This window comes from Branchiostoma floridae, chromosome 16 (assembly GCF_000003815.2).
Source record: "Branchiostoma floridae strain S238N-H82 chromosome 16, Bfl_VNyyK, whole genome shotgun sequence".
Lineage (NCBI taxonomy): Eukaryota > Metazoa > Chordata > Leptocardii > Amphioxiformes > Branchiostomatidae > Branchiostoma > Branchiostoma floridae.
The window spans coordinates 2935856-2952964 of NC_049994.1; the positions used below are offsets into that span (position 1 = coordinate 2935856).

Here is a 17109-nt window from a genome sequence, read left to right on the forward strand (position 1 = left end):
TTCGTCAGACTCTTTTCATTTTGAATGATAATAATTTTCAGTGATGATAATGATTCCAAAAGATTTCTGCAGACAACCCTATAATAAGGATTCCAGTCTGACTCGCCGCTGATTATAAGCCATAATTAGCATATCGGATTAATAAGTCTAAAACGTTCTAAGCCGTCGAAATCTCTGGCGAACCAGTAAGAAGATCTTGGATAAGTATGTTGATCTGATTTCTACTTACTAGACGGAGTACAAAATATTACATGCCAGCTGCCATATAAATTTTTTGTTAGTATTTCAATTCTTTTCATAGGAAAAAAAATATAACTGCATAGTATTTTCGTGTTGTTTTTCCTTATTTTAATTTAAATTTTTCTTCTTTCATTTGCTTAAGTAGCTTTTTCTTTTTGATCAATTACCGTGAACACACAAACATGCCCGCTGCGTATCCTTGCACATGTGAAATATTATTAATAGTATTTCAAGCGGTTGGCCGAATTCTGTGTAATTGTCAACTAATGCAACAATGTTACGGTAAAATTCAAAGTCTTAAGTCTAAACAATAAAGTAACGATATGTTGTTGGAAATCTAAGAAGTTAATAAACGGAGTATCATAATTGCGATTAGCATAATTTTGATTAGATATTAATTCTTTTGTTTCAATTTTTTTCATTAATGAACTCCAATCGTATCCCATTGAAGAAAAAAACACTGTAGAAATAAGACAAACATTCAGAGTATGGCATAACTGCTTTATTTACGATGCATGAAAACAACTAAAGGAGCCATGAAAATTTGTAAACAACTTCTTAATTCAAACTATGACTTGGTGAAGATTTACGTTGGCAGTGAAGTACGCAGCTAGAAAGTTCACGTTATTACAATTGTTAAAACATGATGACCTAGTACTAGAAGTCCTAAAGTGATACGTAATATTTGTCACACACTTTAATTGGATTTTCTATGATACAGAGAACGGCATCACGCGAGTATTCATCGGATATAATTTTTTAAGAGACGTAAAGTATTTCCTGATGGCATGTTATATTCTCATAACATACCTGGTCTCCCTTATACCCAATCAGGTACAATGTTCTTTAACCCTCAAACAGCCCAACATTTTTTTTTTGACTATATGAACCAAAGGAGGTGAAAAAGAGGCTCATTATGTTTTACTCAGTAATCTTTTTTGGATTAACATTGTGCATACATTAATTTGTCAGCGTAATCAATTGATTATTTCTACTGTAATTTATGCACACAAATTAGGACAACGTTTTTCACTTGTGATAGTAGCTCCACATTATTATTGCCCCTCAATTTCCTAAAAATGCAAATATAGGTAACAGTTACCACACAGCGATGATTGCAATAATACATACTTATTCGGGATAACCAAACAATTAACGTTTTGAAAACTAGGCATTATCCTGGGGTTCAAATGGACCCAACTCGAACTGGACACAAAATTTACAGTATTGTTACATTAGATGGCAAGGTCACAGAATGTTTTTGGGTCAATACACCCATTGGGTTCGAACGGACCCGGTTGGAATTTTTTAGGTTCATCGTATTGACTTCAACGTTCCAAGTTTGAGTTGTCAGACAGTTTTTACTCACTATATTTATGTAAACCATCTTGTTACAAAAATCCCCCGTGTGTGATGTAATCATCACCCGTAGTCCCTCTAAACAGACCAGTATAATATATCTATATCTACCTCTTCATCTCCGGCTCTAGACATGCCTTATACTTTAAGATAAGTCCTCCTGTCTTAAGATCCCGTTCCCCGTCTTCTTTGATAAAGTTGACCTTGTAGGAAACGTCTTGCGGTGCGAAGATGCTGCAAGAAGCGTGTACGTCATAATGTGTCTTATCATCCACTAGAGGAAGTGCTACACCAGCGCAAAACAGGTTCATAGGTACGATTGTAACCTTAGATTTGTGAGTGATTCGTGCTTTTGGGAGGGTGCATTTGGGTTGTCCGAAAGCGTCAAGATCGTTAACGCACGTGCATTCAGAGTTGGGAGTTCCCATGTTACAAGTCACGTTGATAATACAGGTAATAACCTGGAATAGCTGGGAACCTTCTTGGAACAATTGAGAACTCTCCTGCTCCAGATTCTGTTCATCCGTAGACCGTTCACTTCGGCGGAGTGATATTCGTGACGAGAGTGACGTCATCTTCATTAGGACCCGGGTGTCGGCATCAGGCTCGTCTACACGTGTCCTAGAGATAGCGTGAGTCGCTTTGAAAACGTTTTTGCGATATTCATTCTGTACAACTCTACTTGAACTGTTCGATATTGCTACGTTGTTGTAACGGCCTTTTCTCTGTAGTAGGAGTTCTTTCGGGCTGACTGATTGGCTGTCCGGAGCAGCGTTGAGCCCAGAAGGAGGAATGGTCTTGGTCGTACCAACAGATCTTGACACCACCAGAACAACGAAGCAAAGGACGAGGTACTGCATGATGACTGTTATAGGTATCATCTTACTCATGGTTAGTCCACTTGAGATGACCAGGTATCTTTCTTTGACAACAGGACGACTCTAGAGAGCACTGTAGAGAGAAAAAAACACAACGAAGAATTTAAATTTCATTGGAAAAAGTATGAGAAAAATAGCATCTAAAAATAACTTTCAATAAGGCAACTTTAAAATGTTATACGTATTTCATTACCAAACATCACATTGATTGTCAAAGTTGAATAAGACAATAAAAACCGTTTGACAAAATAACTAAATCATCTTATTTCCAATGATTAAGCTGGTATCCTTAGTACAATGCATGGTAACTTGTACATACACGGTAATGGATATATTGCCCATATCTAACAATTATAATGAACTAATCTATTTCATGAATAACATGAAAGATGTCCGGGTATATCAATGCTCTTAAGCATTCTATCAATTATTGTATTTTACGTCATAAATGTATAACATTGTATCGTTCTTGAACGAGTGATATGTACATTTACCTAGTATATATATCAATACTAGATATATGAACGGGGCATAATGTTTTACATGCAATAAGAAGTAAGAATTTTGTTGGTCTCTATTATAACTTGTATAACCCATTATCATAATATTGAATTCGTTCCCAATACTATTATAGCATGTTAGTTTGTGTTGTTATTTGCCGAATGGCACAACGTACGTCTTTTCAATATGACATGTTGATTAAAGTGCCATTTTGTTTTCAGGGACATTTCCAACAAGATGAAGATGTAAGGCTATATAAATTACCATTCGCACTGTACTTTACCCACTGGCACCCCATACGTCTATGTAAAATATCCTCTTGATTTAGATCCCAGGGAGCTTGTTTTAAAAGGTTCACCTGTCACAAGCCCGGTTCACAACAGCTGTTACATAAACATAGACGCTATTTTGGACGCAAAGATACCTAGTAAGTCTGGCGTAATACTGAGTGGAGCATTAATCACATGCCAAATGTCCATAGGGACTTTTACGTCTTTTTTTAGACGTACATAGGGACATATGACGGATAGACTGAAAAAAAATGAAGAATGGGGGTATGAAGACCATTCTAAAGCAGAAATTACTATGGCGGTACCGAGAGGAGAATAAATGTATCATGTCAAAACATTTGTCAAGTTTTGAGATACGCTGACGTTGCATGTCATTACACTAATCCGGTATTTGATGGGACCGCGTAGCACAGTGGTATTGTGTTCGCCTCGTGACCCCGAGGTCGCGGGATCGAATCCGTCTGCCGTACGTGCTGCCGATCTTGTGCCCCTGGGAAAGGCACTTTACACGACTTTCCTCACTTTACTCAAGTGAAAATAAGTCGTCCCTCGGATAGGACATCAAATGGAGGTCCCGTGTCTGGGGAGAGCCACATCCCGGGCACGTTAAAGAACCCACCACATGTGCGATGGTGCGGTGTGAGTGGTTTAAAACCTACAGTTCCTTGGCCGCACCTGGGGCAATTTTTGTCGTATTGAGGTCACCTGAGTGGCGCCGAATGGCAGCTCGCTCCAGACACTCGCAATTCAGCCCCTGGCTGCAAAGAGTGAGCAGTCGGCCCACCCAATAACCAATAACCAAAAATACTTTTCTGCATAAGTTTGATTTGATTGTGACTGTAAAGCTCAGAACAAGTTTATCTACTGGAGGCGATGGCCCTGTATAGGCTAGGAACAAACTACTATCCTATTGTTGGCACCTCTCAATTTTAGGGTAATGCTGATTTGAGTATTCATCACGTGGATTGTTAAAAGTCCATAGGAACTTTGTTCCAGATATACATAGGGACATATGACGGATTCAATTTTGTGAAGAATGGGAATATGAAAACCATCCAAAAGCAGTAATGACTATGATAGTACCCCGTGGTGACTATGTATCATATTTAAACATTGCCGTGTTTTGAGATACGTTGACGTTGCATGTTATTACAATGATCTGACCTTTGATTTTATTGTAACTGTACAGCTCAAAATTAATAAGTTGTTTACCTACTGGAGTTGATGGTCCTGTATAGGTTGGGAACAAACTACTATCGTATTGTTGGCACCTCTCAATTTTAGGGTAATACTGAGTGGAGCATTCATCACATGCCAAATGTCTATAGGGACTTTTTATAGATGCACATTGGGACATATGACGGATACACTTTTTTGAAGAATGGGAATATGAATACCATCCTAAAGCAGAAATGACTATAGCAGTACACCGTGGTGACTAGATACTATATCAAAACATTTGTCATATTTTGAGCTACGCTGACGTTGCATGTCATTACAATCTGACCTTTTCTCTGCATAATTACTCTGTATCGGAGAGTAACCTAGCTTCCTGGTACATATCACTGGTTAGTGGCATTGTTAAAGAAAAGTAACTATATACTTTGCCCTGGTAAGCTATAACTGTCAGTAATATTAGGGTCTCGTTTTCTTTCCTGCCCGTCGTTATTTGTCTGTCTGGTACTGTCCATATCATCGGCATAACATATATTGTTAGAACTGATACGGCGAAAACCATAGATTCGTCATGTAGTGTGCTTCCTACGTACACGGTCACTTGTTTTCTTTTGATTTTCACCATATAGATTAAAATGAGTTATGGGAATCACTACAATCTTGTTTTCGGCATCTCCCAATGTTCAAAAGTATAGCTTTAAATAGATAAATAGAGAACTGCGTCTCATCGTATAAGCAGATATATAAACACCATGTCAGACTTGATATACCATCGTGAGAAGTAGAGCCATGAAAAATACTGTCAAGGACAAGAAAAGATCATAGTGTATCAACTGGAATTCTAAAATTTGATGCTAGATAACGAAAACACAGATACGTCTGTCGTATCAACCTCCATAAACATATATAATGTCAAACTGGATATGCCACCGCGAGAGCTTCATGACATTTTTTTTTTTTAGTACTAAAGGAGACCTGAGTGTATCAGCAAATAATTCTAAAACATGATGCTAGATAACAAAAACACAGATACGTCTGTCGTATCAACCTCCATTCGTCCTACTTTGGCGTCGTGTTGCCCGGGGTTAGTTGAGCATATCATCGCTCATTCTCTGACACGGTAACTCACATGAGAAAAGAATAACTCAAGTCAGCAATTTTTGAAAACCCAATCGTACAGCTGGATGGTAGATCACAAACTCTGAAAGCGAATACTACTCGGTTCAAGAGAATTCCGATTAACTGTATGGTTTCCTTGCTAAACGACGACTCTGTGTGAATAGTTTATTTAATTGCTTGATGGTGTTATTCAGTAAATTTCTTGTTTTAATGATGACATGCTGTAAATATTTCTAACAGATTTTATCCCAATTGTAATGTGAACTTGCCTATCAATTCAGCCTTAGGGCTGCTATCTGGATCATGTCTATATGAATTGTTTGAATAAACCATTCATCATCATCATCATCATCATCATCATCATCAAACTTAAGCTAGAATAAAAAATAAAACTTCTATAAGATCTGTGTTCTGTGTATAACCAGATGGGTCAATTTTCTTAATTGTTATAACGTCTTAATATTTTGTGATGACATAGGTATAAACAGATACACGAATGCAAATGAAAGCATAGCCTTCTGTGAAACGTGATGGAGAAGTTGGTTAGTTATTTTATAGATAAATTTAATATCTATCCTGAACAGGTGATGTGGCCAATCAAGTCACAGGTAGACACTAACACATACATGTTTTCAATTCATATATAATGAGTTGGTTAAATAGGAAATAGGCTGTTTTTACAACCAATGATTTATTTCATCGAAGTTTCATTGACCGTCTCTCACTTCCTTAAGGTTTCAGGGTTGGCTAAATTGGCAGTTTGACTTTCCACTGTTTTCTTATTAATGAATTAAGAAAGAATGGAGCCATAACGAATGTTGATAGATGGGCATTAAAGAATTCTAAATCTGATTTTTTGGGGCCAAATTGATGACGTCATCATTTTTATTACCTCCGATATTATTTTTTTCTATGACAAAACACAGCACTTTGGTACATACCACTGTAATGAAACTTCGTTTGTCGTTGCATAATGATGGAAGCTACAAACGTAGTGTTGCGCAAAATGATATCTACTAATGATCTGTATTAATTAGAAAATGTTTTGCTTTCATCTAATTAGAAAAATTTAATTCTTAATAACTACAGATTGACTGGTTTACATTCTATTACAGTATTACGTGTCGCTACGTAAGGTTACAAATGCACAGTGGCAGTGACTTTTACAATGAGAACCCTGACGTTTGTAACTGTGACTGAAATCAGTGACAGCTAATGCTTTAATGCAGTTAGAACCAGTAAGAACTGCATTCAGAAGGTGATGAAAGACGGTCAACAGAGACGTCGATGGAAATAAAGCAGTGTAGAAAGAACCTCTTCGAAACGTACTAGCATAATAAGACTATACACGAAAGGAAACTACATCTTTGGTTTTACCATACACTTAGCCTATTCGAGATTCCTTGGCATACATTGTGCAGGACCAAAAAGAATACCCTCCAGGGGCGAAAGGAAGTAAATTGGATTTACACTAAGCCTCGGTGGCGCGCTCCTCCACTTTTGGGTCTTCAATCTTTCTGTAGTATCGGCAATGCCCTGGAGAGGGATGCCTATTGAATCGCTGTCTGCGGATGTGGTATGGTTCTTTCATGATATACCACGTTGTCTGTTCTCAGGGGGACGCACGGGTGCATTCATCTATATTAGGGCTGGGTACCGGTCTGGGGTACCGGTACAAAACCGGTTTGTCTCATCGAACCGGTCCAGAAAAACCGGACCTGAAAACATTCGGTGAATGAACCGGATGTTGGACCGATTGGAAAATGAACTGATCATATGATCAGGCATTCAAACATTTTCGGGGTTACCGCTATAGGTAAATAACAAGAACGAAGCAGAGTAGACTTTATAGTAATTTTTACCAACTTTGTACAGTCAATCGTACAGAGGTAGCCAGCCTTGTAGGGTTTTTAAAACGCCAGTGAGAGTCGAATACTACACAAAACAGATTTCTTTTTAGCAAAATGGACAATTGTTTTCAGACAATGTCCATTCACAGACTTTCACACACTAGTAATGAATCAAGTCCAGGTTCAGATCCGGACCCACCTCTGTTCTATATGCTGAACCGAAATGTCAAAACTGAAGACTCGGCCGCAATGCTACGCAAACGGTAAATAGTGCATGCACATTCGTGATGACAATCTGAGCTTCAAAGGCCAAAAGGACCCTATTGACCTTACTAAAATGACTACGTGCTATCATACGGTCTATTGTCTGAAGACTATTATTTGGATAAAAAACGTCCAGAAAAGAAAAAAAAACGGTTTACGTTGTATACAATAATACATAAAACGCAATTTAAAAATTCAATCTCTACAAATGGATCAGATTCGAAGATTTATTCCAGATGTTTCGAGTGACATCCTTCACTCTTCTTCAGCTTCACATTTGTATATGTTCTGGATTAAAAAAAACACAAAAACGTGACTTACCAAAATTTTCTACTGTGGAACTGAAGTCTTCGTCAGTGACTTAAGCAATTAATTGCTTCTGTAACATTTACGAAATGGTGGCCAAGTTCAAACGTTTTTTTTCAGTTACACTTTAGGTAATTATACAAATATTGACAACTTTTTTGATACTGATGCTTTATAAGAGTGAAAGATGTCACTTAAACGTCCTGAAGTAATCTTCCAATCTTTGAAGACTGGTCTGACTGACTGACGTTGAAAGAGGTAGTAGACGCTCTTGCCGCGAAGAGTCATCTCTTGAACGGCACCCAAAAGATTACTTGCTAAAGGTACATCTAGACAAGAGGAATGCTATTAGCTTTAGCCATGATAAGAAAGTGGCTAGTAAGACCTTCGGAAATGAATAATTGTTAATCCCAAACAAGCAATATGGATTTGCTCATAATCTGATACACTATTCATCCTTATGACGTTAGTGAAATCATCGTCCCTTGAATTATAACAGTTTGATTTCCGTTACCTAAATGTGTAATATTATGATTTTGACATGAAGGCTTTAACTTCTAACGTTAAATGAACTTGTTTTGCCCTGTTTGTGCCCGATCAACAAAACCTGGAAAGCACACATCTATCTTATCCCTCAAACTACCGTAGCTTTTTTGTGACGTAGATTACCGTATGGGGTCAAAACTGACCCCAAAACGTTTTGTACAAATTCATTTTTTTGTGTGACTCTTTTTGTGATTTGCATATATGTTTAGTTTCATCAATCTATGTGGAGCAGTCTGACATGATTAGGTGAGAATACTTTTAACTTATTATCATAATTTATGCAAAATGTCATGAGGACCACATTTTGCAGCAATGCTATTCAGACCGGGAAGGAGGTTTTTGATGCCAGCTTCAATGCCGTATAGCGCCTGAATGGCTCACGCTAGGGCCACCAAACTTGGTAACTTTTTAGAACATGTTTAAAGCAAAAAAATTTCAGTGAACAAAGTATGTTCATCATTTTTCATGTTGCCATGGCAACGAAATTCTGACAGACATATTTATTACTAATTATTATTATTATTAAGTTTTCTAATTTTGTATCAAACATTCAAGTTTTAAGGTTTTCTTAGCAGATATCAGTTTTTTATCACATCTTTTGAAATTGAGCGTAAATTTCATGACTCAATATTCATAATTTATGCTAGTCTAATGACGTCATCAAGCATAATCCAAGAGGGCGGCCGAGATTACCTAGATGACGTCATAATGTCGTCATATAACATGATAATGGCACAAAAGCTATTACAATAATTTTGGCTTACATGTACATCATTTTCTGAAAATTTCGTGATCCTACGATAAGTAGTTCAGGTGTGGGTCACAAAAGTTTGTTAAAAAATATGCTGGGGTCAGTTTTGGCCAGAGTGGACCATGTATAAACTTTCTAAGATAACTTAATCAAGAATGAGCCAATCTCGTGAAAAACGTATAAGAAGTTATGAGACATATATACAAACAAACTCATGGGAGGAAATTTGTTTTCAACCAAAAATGCCATAATGGCACACATTAATATACCCCTGGGGTCAGTTTTGACCCCATACGGTGGTTTGAGGGTTATATACATTCACATTTTATAGCATGCCTGGAATTTGCATCTGTATCTGTATAGCCGGTAGAACCACTCTTCGGTGTAACGTATCAACCTCTGTATCTGTATCTGTATAGCTGGTATACGTATGATTGTCCTTTGGCATAACGTAACAGCTTCTGTATCTGTATCTGTATAGTCGGTATAACCAATTCTCGGTGTAACGTATCAACCTCTGTATCTGTATCTGTATAGCTGGTATGATTGTCAACAGCTTCTGTATCTGTATTTGTATAGCTGGTATGATTGTTCTGTGGCATAACGCACCAACTTCTGTATCTGTATGGCCTGTATGATTTTCCTTTGGCATTACACACTAGCGTCTATATCTCTATCTGTATAGCCATTTTAACCGCCCTTTGGCTAACACATCAGTTTCTGCATCTGTATTTGTATATAGCCGGTATAACCAAACTTCTGCACAACACACCAGCTTCGTTTGACAAAAATTTTAAACAGCATACACACAATTTAAGTTCCATTTGCTTGGGAAGCTTTCGAGACGAACTCTGTCTCTTTGCCAACCTGGAGATCTCATCTTGGAGTTTCTCTGTCATGTGACGATTGATGGACACGAGCTCCTGTATCTGTATCTGTATAGCCATTATAATCGCCCTTTAGCTAACACACCAACTTGTTTATCTGTATCGGTATAGCCGATTTAACCGTCCTTCGGCACAATACATGAGTTTCCATATCGGTACTTGTATAGCCGGCATAACAGCCATTCGGCGTAACACATCAGCTTCTGCGTAACCACCCTTGGGCTTCTGTGTAACCACCCACAACAGCTTCGCAGGCATGCGCAACTGCAACAGTCGGTCATATTACACTGAACGACCTGTCACACTTGACCTTATAAAGTGATAACAAGTTATTTCACTAAAAAGTTTTTAAAAAAATATCATTTCAACTAACTTCTTTGTGATAATACATAAAACGTGATTTAAACAAAAGTATATCAAGTTGTACACGGTAGAGTAATTAGACTGGTTCTAATTGCTAATCGATATGAATCTGATTAAATCTAATAAGCTGCAAATTGGCTAATCACCCAGAGGGTCATATAATTTAGCTAGCTAACCTACATGTCACCACCTTTACATATATTTACCACCTGGCTAGTAAAGTATTACGTACACTTTGTTTCTTACGTAAATAATTTCCAACTAGCATAATGTCTAATAAGGTTCCTGCCATATAGAGTGAGCGCCTGTGTAAGGTTTAATTGGTCCCCGACTGGTACTCTTGAGTTGATTATCTTTTTAACAGAAATATATCTTTTGGCTGAGCTGAAAACTTTATCATACATTACTTAAATTTAAAAAAAAATGCCATTTCCATCACTTCTGAAAATGCCCTTTCTTATGTTTGCTGTTTCTTTTTAGACATTGAAAAGTTCCCAGGAGAAATTTGTGCTGAAGGAAAACGCTTTTTTTTCAACAAGTTAAGAATTGTTTCGGAACTATTTTCTCGTAGCTTTTTTTTGTGAATCAAGATTATTCTCCCTAATATTCTTAAAATATTTCAAACATGACAAGAAAAATAATATTCATAGACAAGAGAACAAGAGATTTAGATTTCTAACTGTACAAAATGTATAGTTAACAAATTGAGCATATCACAACAAACGCAGATATAAATAGACATGGCATGGAAACTTACCGACTGCAGGAAAGACCACCAAATTGCAAAGCTACACCAACGACAGTCACTGTTTTCTTAAGCATCCACTTTATATGTCCAATAAGATTTCGATTTTCTATAATTGGAGGTCCGGCTCATCTTATTAATTCCTATATGAGCAATGAATATATAATTGCATTAAGAAAACAAGACCAAGTTTATGACCATCGGAAGACCATAATCTTATTGCAGAGGCTTGTGGTTTGACAAAGTCATAAAGTTGATTACATAGCCCCAATGCTAATGTACTTATAAATGATTTTCAAGGGTGTATCGACACAAAACAAGTTCATAAATTGCTAAAAGTGAAAGACATTACTGAATAGTATCCGACATGCGGTGTACGTACATTATTGGTGCAGTGATCTGATCTTGTTGTTCGTTGTAGACTAATTTCGTCCTTGCATATATATTATCATTAACGTTTATTTTATCTTAGAATCAACTTATTGTATCGTTGAAGAGATTCATTTGTAGCGTATGAGCACAATTAATGAAAAACTTATAAGAAATGACTTGTTTTTAAAGGTATATTCACGTACCTCCAAATATTCTCAAAGGAAGCGGAGTGAGGGACAAAAGATCCACGCAAGTCTCGAACTAGTTCTCGTAACGCTCGCGAGACTAGATCACTCCGTGAACAAGGTGAACTGATAGCCATCGAAAATTTGGAGGTACATGTACGTGTTTATATCTAATAATTCACTGTTTGATGAAAACCAACTTTATTGTATGGAAAAACATACACTTAAAAAAGATATCTAGCACATATGATCTTTTATCTCACGCTCTGCTGTTGATTTAGAAGTCTTCAGCTGGCCCAAAAATTGGATCGCTATGGTTAAGTATATATGCAGATCATAAGATCAAATAGACCAAATCTGGCATAAACTCAAATATATATCAATTGAGTGCTAAGATCTTGTATACCAGTCCTGTAAAATCACCATCAGATGATGAACTTGACGTTAAAATGATAACTCCCACAATGCAAAAAACAACAACAAATGTATCAAAGACTGATTGTTATTATAATGAAACCACTCACTTGTTACACTACATAAAGGACGTATGCTAACCCTTATTGTTATAGCTATTAAGATGTTAAGTTTTCTTCTATACCAGTCCGCTTTTTGTACTACGTGTAACTGTTGTTGTCAAACGTTCGAATTTTACCGTGCATAATTGTCGTGCAATGACGTTCTTTATTAATTCCTTAATCTGATGAGACTATGCACGAATTTTCATCTTGGTACATGCAAGATTATCTGATAACAAAGGCTAGCATTGCCCACCTTCGCCACATGTTGGAAAATAATCTGTGGTTAGTTGTCCCAAGGCAGCAGTTTACTATCAAACTCTGGCATCTCGGTACTCTGTCGATATTTTGCCGCGAGCAATTCCAAACCCGGACAAAACCGCGTATCGACAAACGCTGTGTCATTAACGCCTCATTGACTTCGTGTTAACACCGAGTAATCCGCTGTTAATACCACCCTCGATTGGTCAACGGAAAATGGAAAATGTGCCGCACAAAGCACTTCCGATCCAATATTACCCGCAGTGAATACTGTCACTCATGAATGCAATACCCCAACACCAGTTGGAATCGATATTCGTCCATCCAGTTCACATTCAATCACTTATTCAAGAAGTTTGTCCTTGTGAGCAACACCCTGTGATGATGATATCTTTGTAGCCAGTGCTTTTCTATCATGATACACTTCGACGTCTCCTTATTGAACTGAAATTTTGCCAAGGAAATGATTACATTTTTCACGGAACTCAGCAACACTACAACGTTCTAACAACGTCATAAAGCATGATTCGGCTTTTCATTAGAAATTGTAGTGTCTATTTTCCGACACAGTTTAAATGTAAAAAGTGACGCCACGTCCCTAACTAGCCTCCCACCTTTTTATAGGGAGGTAGTTCTGGCCTGGCAAGAAAGAAGAAAGAAGAAAGGGAAGAGGGAAGAAAGACCTTGTGCAGATACACAACAGCACGTTTTGGTCAAATGAAAACTTTAAGTTTAAAATATTCAAGCATGATCATGATAAGATATGGTTTAATTCTTGTATTGTTCCAATTGAAAAAATCACAAGCAGATATATGTACTCTGTTAGTCTAAATTTGATATTACCCACTGCCCAAGCCTATTGGTACACCGTATGCCCCGGTCTGAAATGGAGTAAGATATGGAAAGCACAAACGATTGATATAAAGGATAATAAGCTAAGAGAATTTAATTTCAAAATTCTCCACAAGATACTACCATGTTAACTTTTACTTCATAGATAGAAAATAATAGACACTACCGGAAATATTTACAGCCCCACATGCGAAATATGTTACACGGAAGAAAACTACATCCACATGTTCATTGAGTGTAACCGACTGCAAGGGTACTGGGAAAGTATTAAGGAACGAATCTCTGTTTTAGTTATGGATATAGGCATATTACTTGGTGATGTTTCAAATCTGTACATAACTCTAGCAAAGTATGCAATATTTCTATCATGGTCTAAATATAAAGATAATCCTCTGTTACTTCAAAGACACAATATCCTACAGTTATACAATACACTATGTGATTCCGTAATTCCAGTCAATATATAGGTCATAGCAATATATGTGTACTAATGATATATGTGTATTAATGATGACATTATGATATTGTCTCACATGTACGGCATCTTGTAAACTTGATTACTGCTGATGGAATAAAAGTAATAGAGAAAAAATTGTAAATTGTAGGAGTCATTTCATAACAGATTTATCGTAGTGATATTCGTGTTAAGAACTATAGAATATAGTCCGAATACTAAGGAATGATTGAATTATTCTCTACGAGTTACTAAAAAGCTGTTCTCTATCTCAACGTTTTTTTTTCCTTACTGACAGCTAAAGATTTCTTTCTCAGCAACATTGCTTTAGCAAAGTTGATACAATCATTATCAAACTATCCAATGCGAATATGAAATGGGTAGAAATACAATTGTGTGTGTCATTCAAAATCAATGTTGGGAGTTATCTTTTCTTTCTCAGGTACAAATGCATTCATGATTTTGACAAAAGTATCATACGAATGCAAATAAGGAATATGCAAAAATACATCTGTGTGTGTCATTCAAATTCAATGTTTTGCGTTATCTTCAACAAGAATCTGGTGTGTTTCTGACACAGTTGGGAGCTCCAACGCTTAAACCGTCGCCGGTGACAAACTAAAAATCCTCATCGTTTTTCTTACGGAATGCTACAAGATTTCTTTCTCGGGTACAAATTTATTGACAATTTTGATAAAAGCATTATACGAATACGAAAATACATCTGTGTGTCTTTCAAAATCAATGTTGGAGGTTATCTTCGACAGTTATCTGGTGTGTTTCTGACACAGTTGGGAGCCCAAGCGCCTACCGTGAGCATTGCCGGTGGCAACAATAGACTATGGTCCCAACTGATGTAATTCATCACTAAAAATCCCTAATTTCTTTTTTCTTACGGAATGGTAAGATATTTCTTTCTCGGGTATAAAGTATGTGATTAAAAGCATTATACGAATACGAAATATGCGAAAATACATTTGAAAGTGTCATTCAAAGTCAATGTTTGGATTTATCATAGACAGTAATCTCGTGTGTATCTGACACAGTTGGGAGCTCCAACGCCTACAACATTGCCGTTGGCAATCTAAAAATACTCAGATCTTTTCTTACAAAATTCTGCAATGTTTCCTTCTCAGGTACAAAGTATTCCTAAATTTGATGAAAAAAAAGTATACCAAAAAGAAAAATATATTTGTGTCTGTCATTCAAAATTTATCATCGACAATAATCTCTTCTGTATCTGACACAGTTGGGAGCTCCCACGCCTACAGCATTGCCGGTGGCACCCCGTTGCTACAGTAGGCCCTGGTCCCAACTGATGTAATTCATCACTAAAATTTTTATTTATTTTTTGTCTTACGGAATGATGAAATCTTTCTTTCTCGGGTAAAACGTTTGTGATAAACGCATTATATGAATACGAATAGGAAATATGCAAAATACATCTGTGTGTGTCATTCAAAATTGATGTATAGCATTCCGTAAGAAAAACGATGAAGATTTTTAGTTTGTCACCGGCGACGGAATGATGAAATCTTTCTTTCTCGGGTAAAACGTATGTGATAAACGCATTATATGAATACGAATAGGAAATATGCAAAATACATCTGTGTGTGTCATTCAAAGCCAATGTTTGGACTTATCTTCGACAGGAATCTGGTGTATTTCTGACACAGTTGGGAGCTCCAACGCCTACAGCAATGCCGGTGGCAACCTGTGGCAACTGTAGGCCATGGTCCCAACTAATGTAATTCATCACGAGATCCAAATCTTCGGAGGGCAGTCGCCGTTACGATCGACAGGGCTGTTAATACTCTGCTGATGTAGCGGTTACCTGGTCTGGATTATTAATGCCATTTGTCAATGCTTTCCCAGATATGTATTAAGACGATATGTACGGGCTCAAGTGGATTTGATTTTGTTGAGAGAAGATGTAGCCTTTACAAACTTAACGGATTGGCAATGGACACAAGTATAGTCGCTATTCTTGTTAGTAAAAACAAAAGAGACGTCTAATACATATCTTCCCTGATATGTATTAAGACGATATGTAACGACTCAAGTGGATTTGATTTCGTTGAGAAACGATGTAAGATTTACAGACTTATTGGATTGTCTCTATGGGCAATGGACACTAGTACAGTCGTCATTCTTGCCAGTAAAAACAAAAGAGACGTCTAAAAGTAGTTAATTATGCTCAAATAGTAGTTAATTAGCCTCCGGCAATGAGAGATTTTAAAACACAGGCTACAATTAGGATAGTAGCAATTGGTCTGTTGGACTGTACCACACAACTTTCAAGATAGAAGTTTAGGTTAGTAATGCTGCAATACCTAAAATGCGACAAGGAGACCGAAATCATCATGATTCGTTTTGACCTCGATAACTTTTTTGTATTTTCATTTCAAAATTCTCACAGATCCATCGATCTCAAGTAATAGGTGCGAAAAAAATATGCACAGCCCAAAACAGTATCCCCATCGGAAGTACACCTCCTTTAGTTGGGCAAAGTTTTAATGCTATTGACTCAGATATGCAACTAAACCAGAGCTTGTCGCAATCTAGTTTAAAGTGTTCCATCGCCACTATGTTTATTGAGTTACAGTGTAGACTAGATTTTTATTTTACTGTTCACGAATAGACGGACAGAAAGTGTCAATGTGAAGAAGTCCAAATTTTTAAGTTAATTTCGTAAATCTATATCAATAGCATTGTGTTATGGTTTTGTCTCATGGATGTCCTTTTAGTCTGATCTATAACAGAAATTCCACCAACTATAGTTCAACATACAGTTCAAACAAGTCACTCAACGTAGCCCTTTCTAATATGTAAAGAAATCGTTATTTGCATTTTTTTTTAAATTTTTTGTTTTGTTTGTTTATTTATTCGCACACAAGTATTACATTAAAACACAAAACGAAAACAATGGATAAAACAGGTGCAGGAGGAGGGAAAAAGCTTGTGAAGCTTATACTTAGCCCTCCTCCTTTAAACTAAACTAAACAAAATTGATTATGATATATAATAATAAAGTAAAGTAATACATAGAATAATAATAAGACAATAAGGATAAACAAGTAATTAATGGTATGAATTAACAATGAATGATAAAGTTACGTAATATGTAGAAAATGATAATGATGCTGTAAGGATAACCAAGTAATTCATGGTTTGACTTAAAAATAAATAATAAAT

At 36.7% G+C, this 17109-nt stretch overlaps 1 protein-coding gene across 2 annotated transcripts in view; it reads right to left on the minus strand.

The window, feature by feature from the left end:
- Positions 1-1342: 1342 nt before the first annotated feature.
- LOC118403969 overlaps positions 1343-17109 on the minus strand; it is a 44048-nt gene continuing 28281 nt past the window's right edge. For both annotated transcript variants that reach the window (XR_004829723.1, XM_035802874.1), the window contains one exon: positions 1343-2550. Coding sequence is in view for 1 of the 2 variants with exons in the window: in XM_035802874.1 (XP_035658767.1) it covers positions 1707-2489 (783 nt within the window). In the remaining variant the exon portion in view is untranslated. The remainder of the gene's footprint in view (positions 2551-17109) is intronic.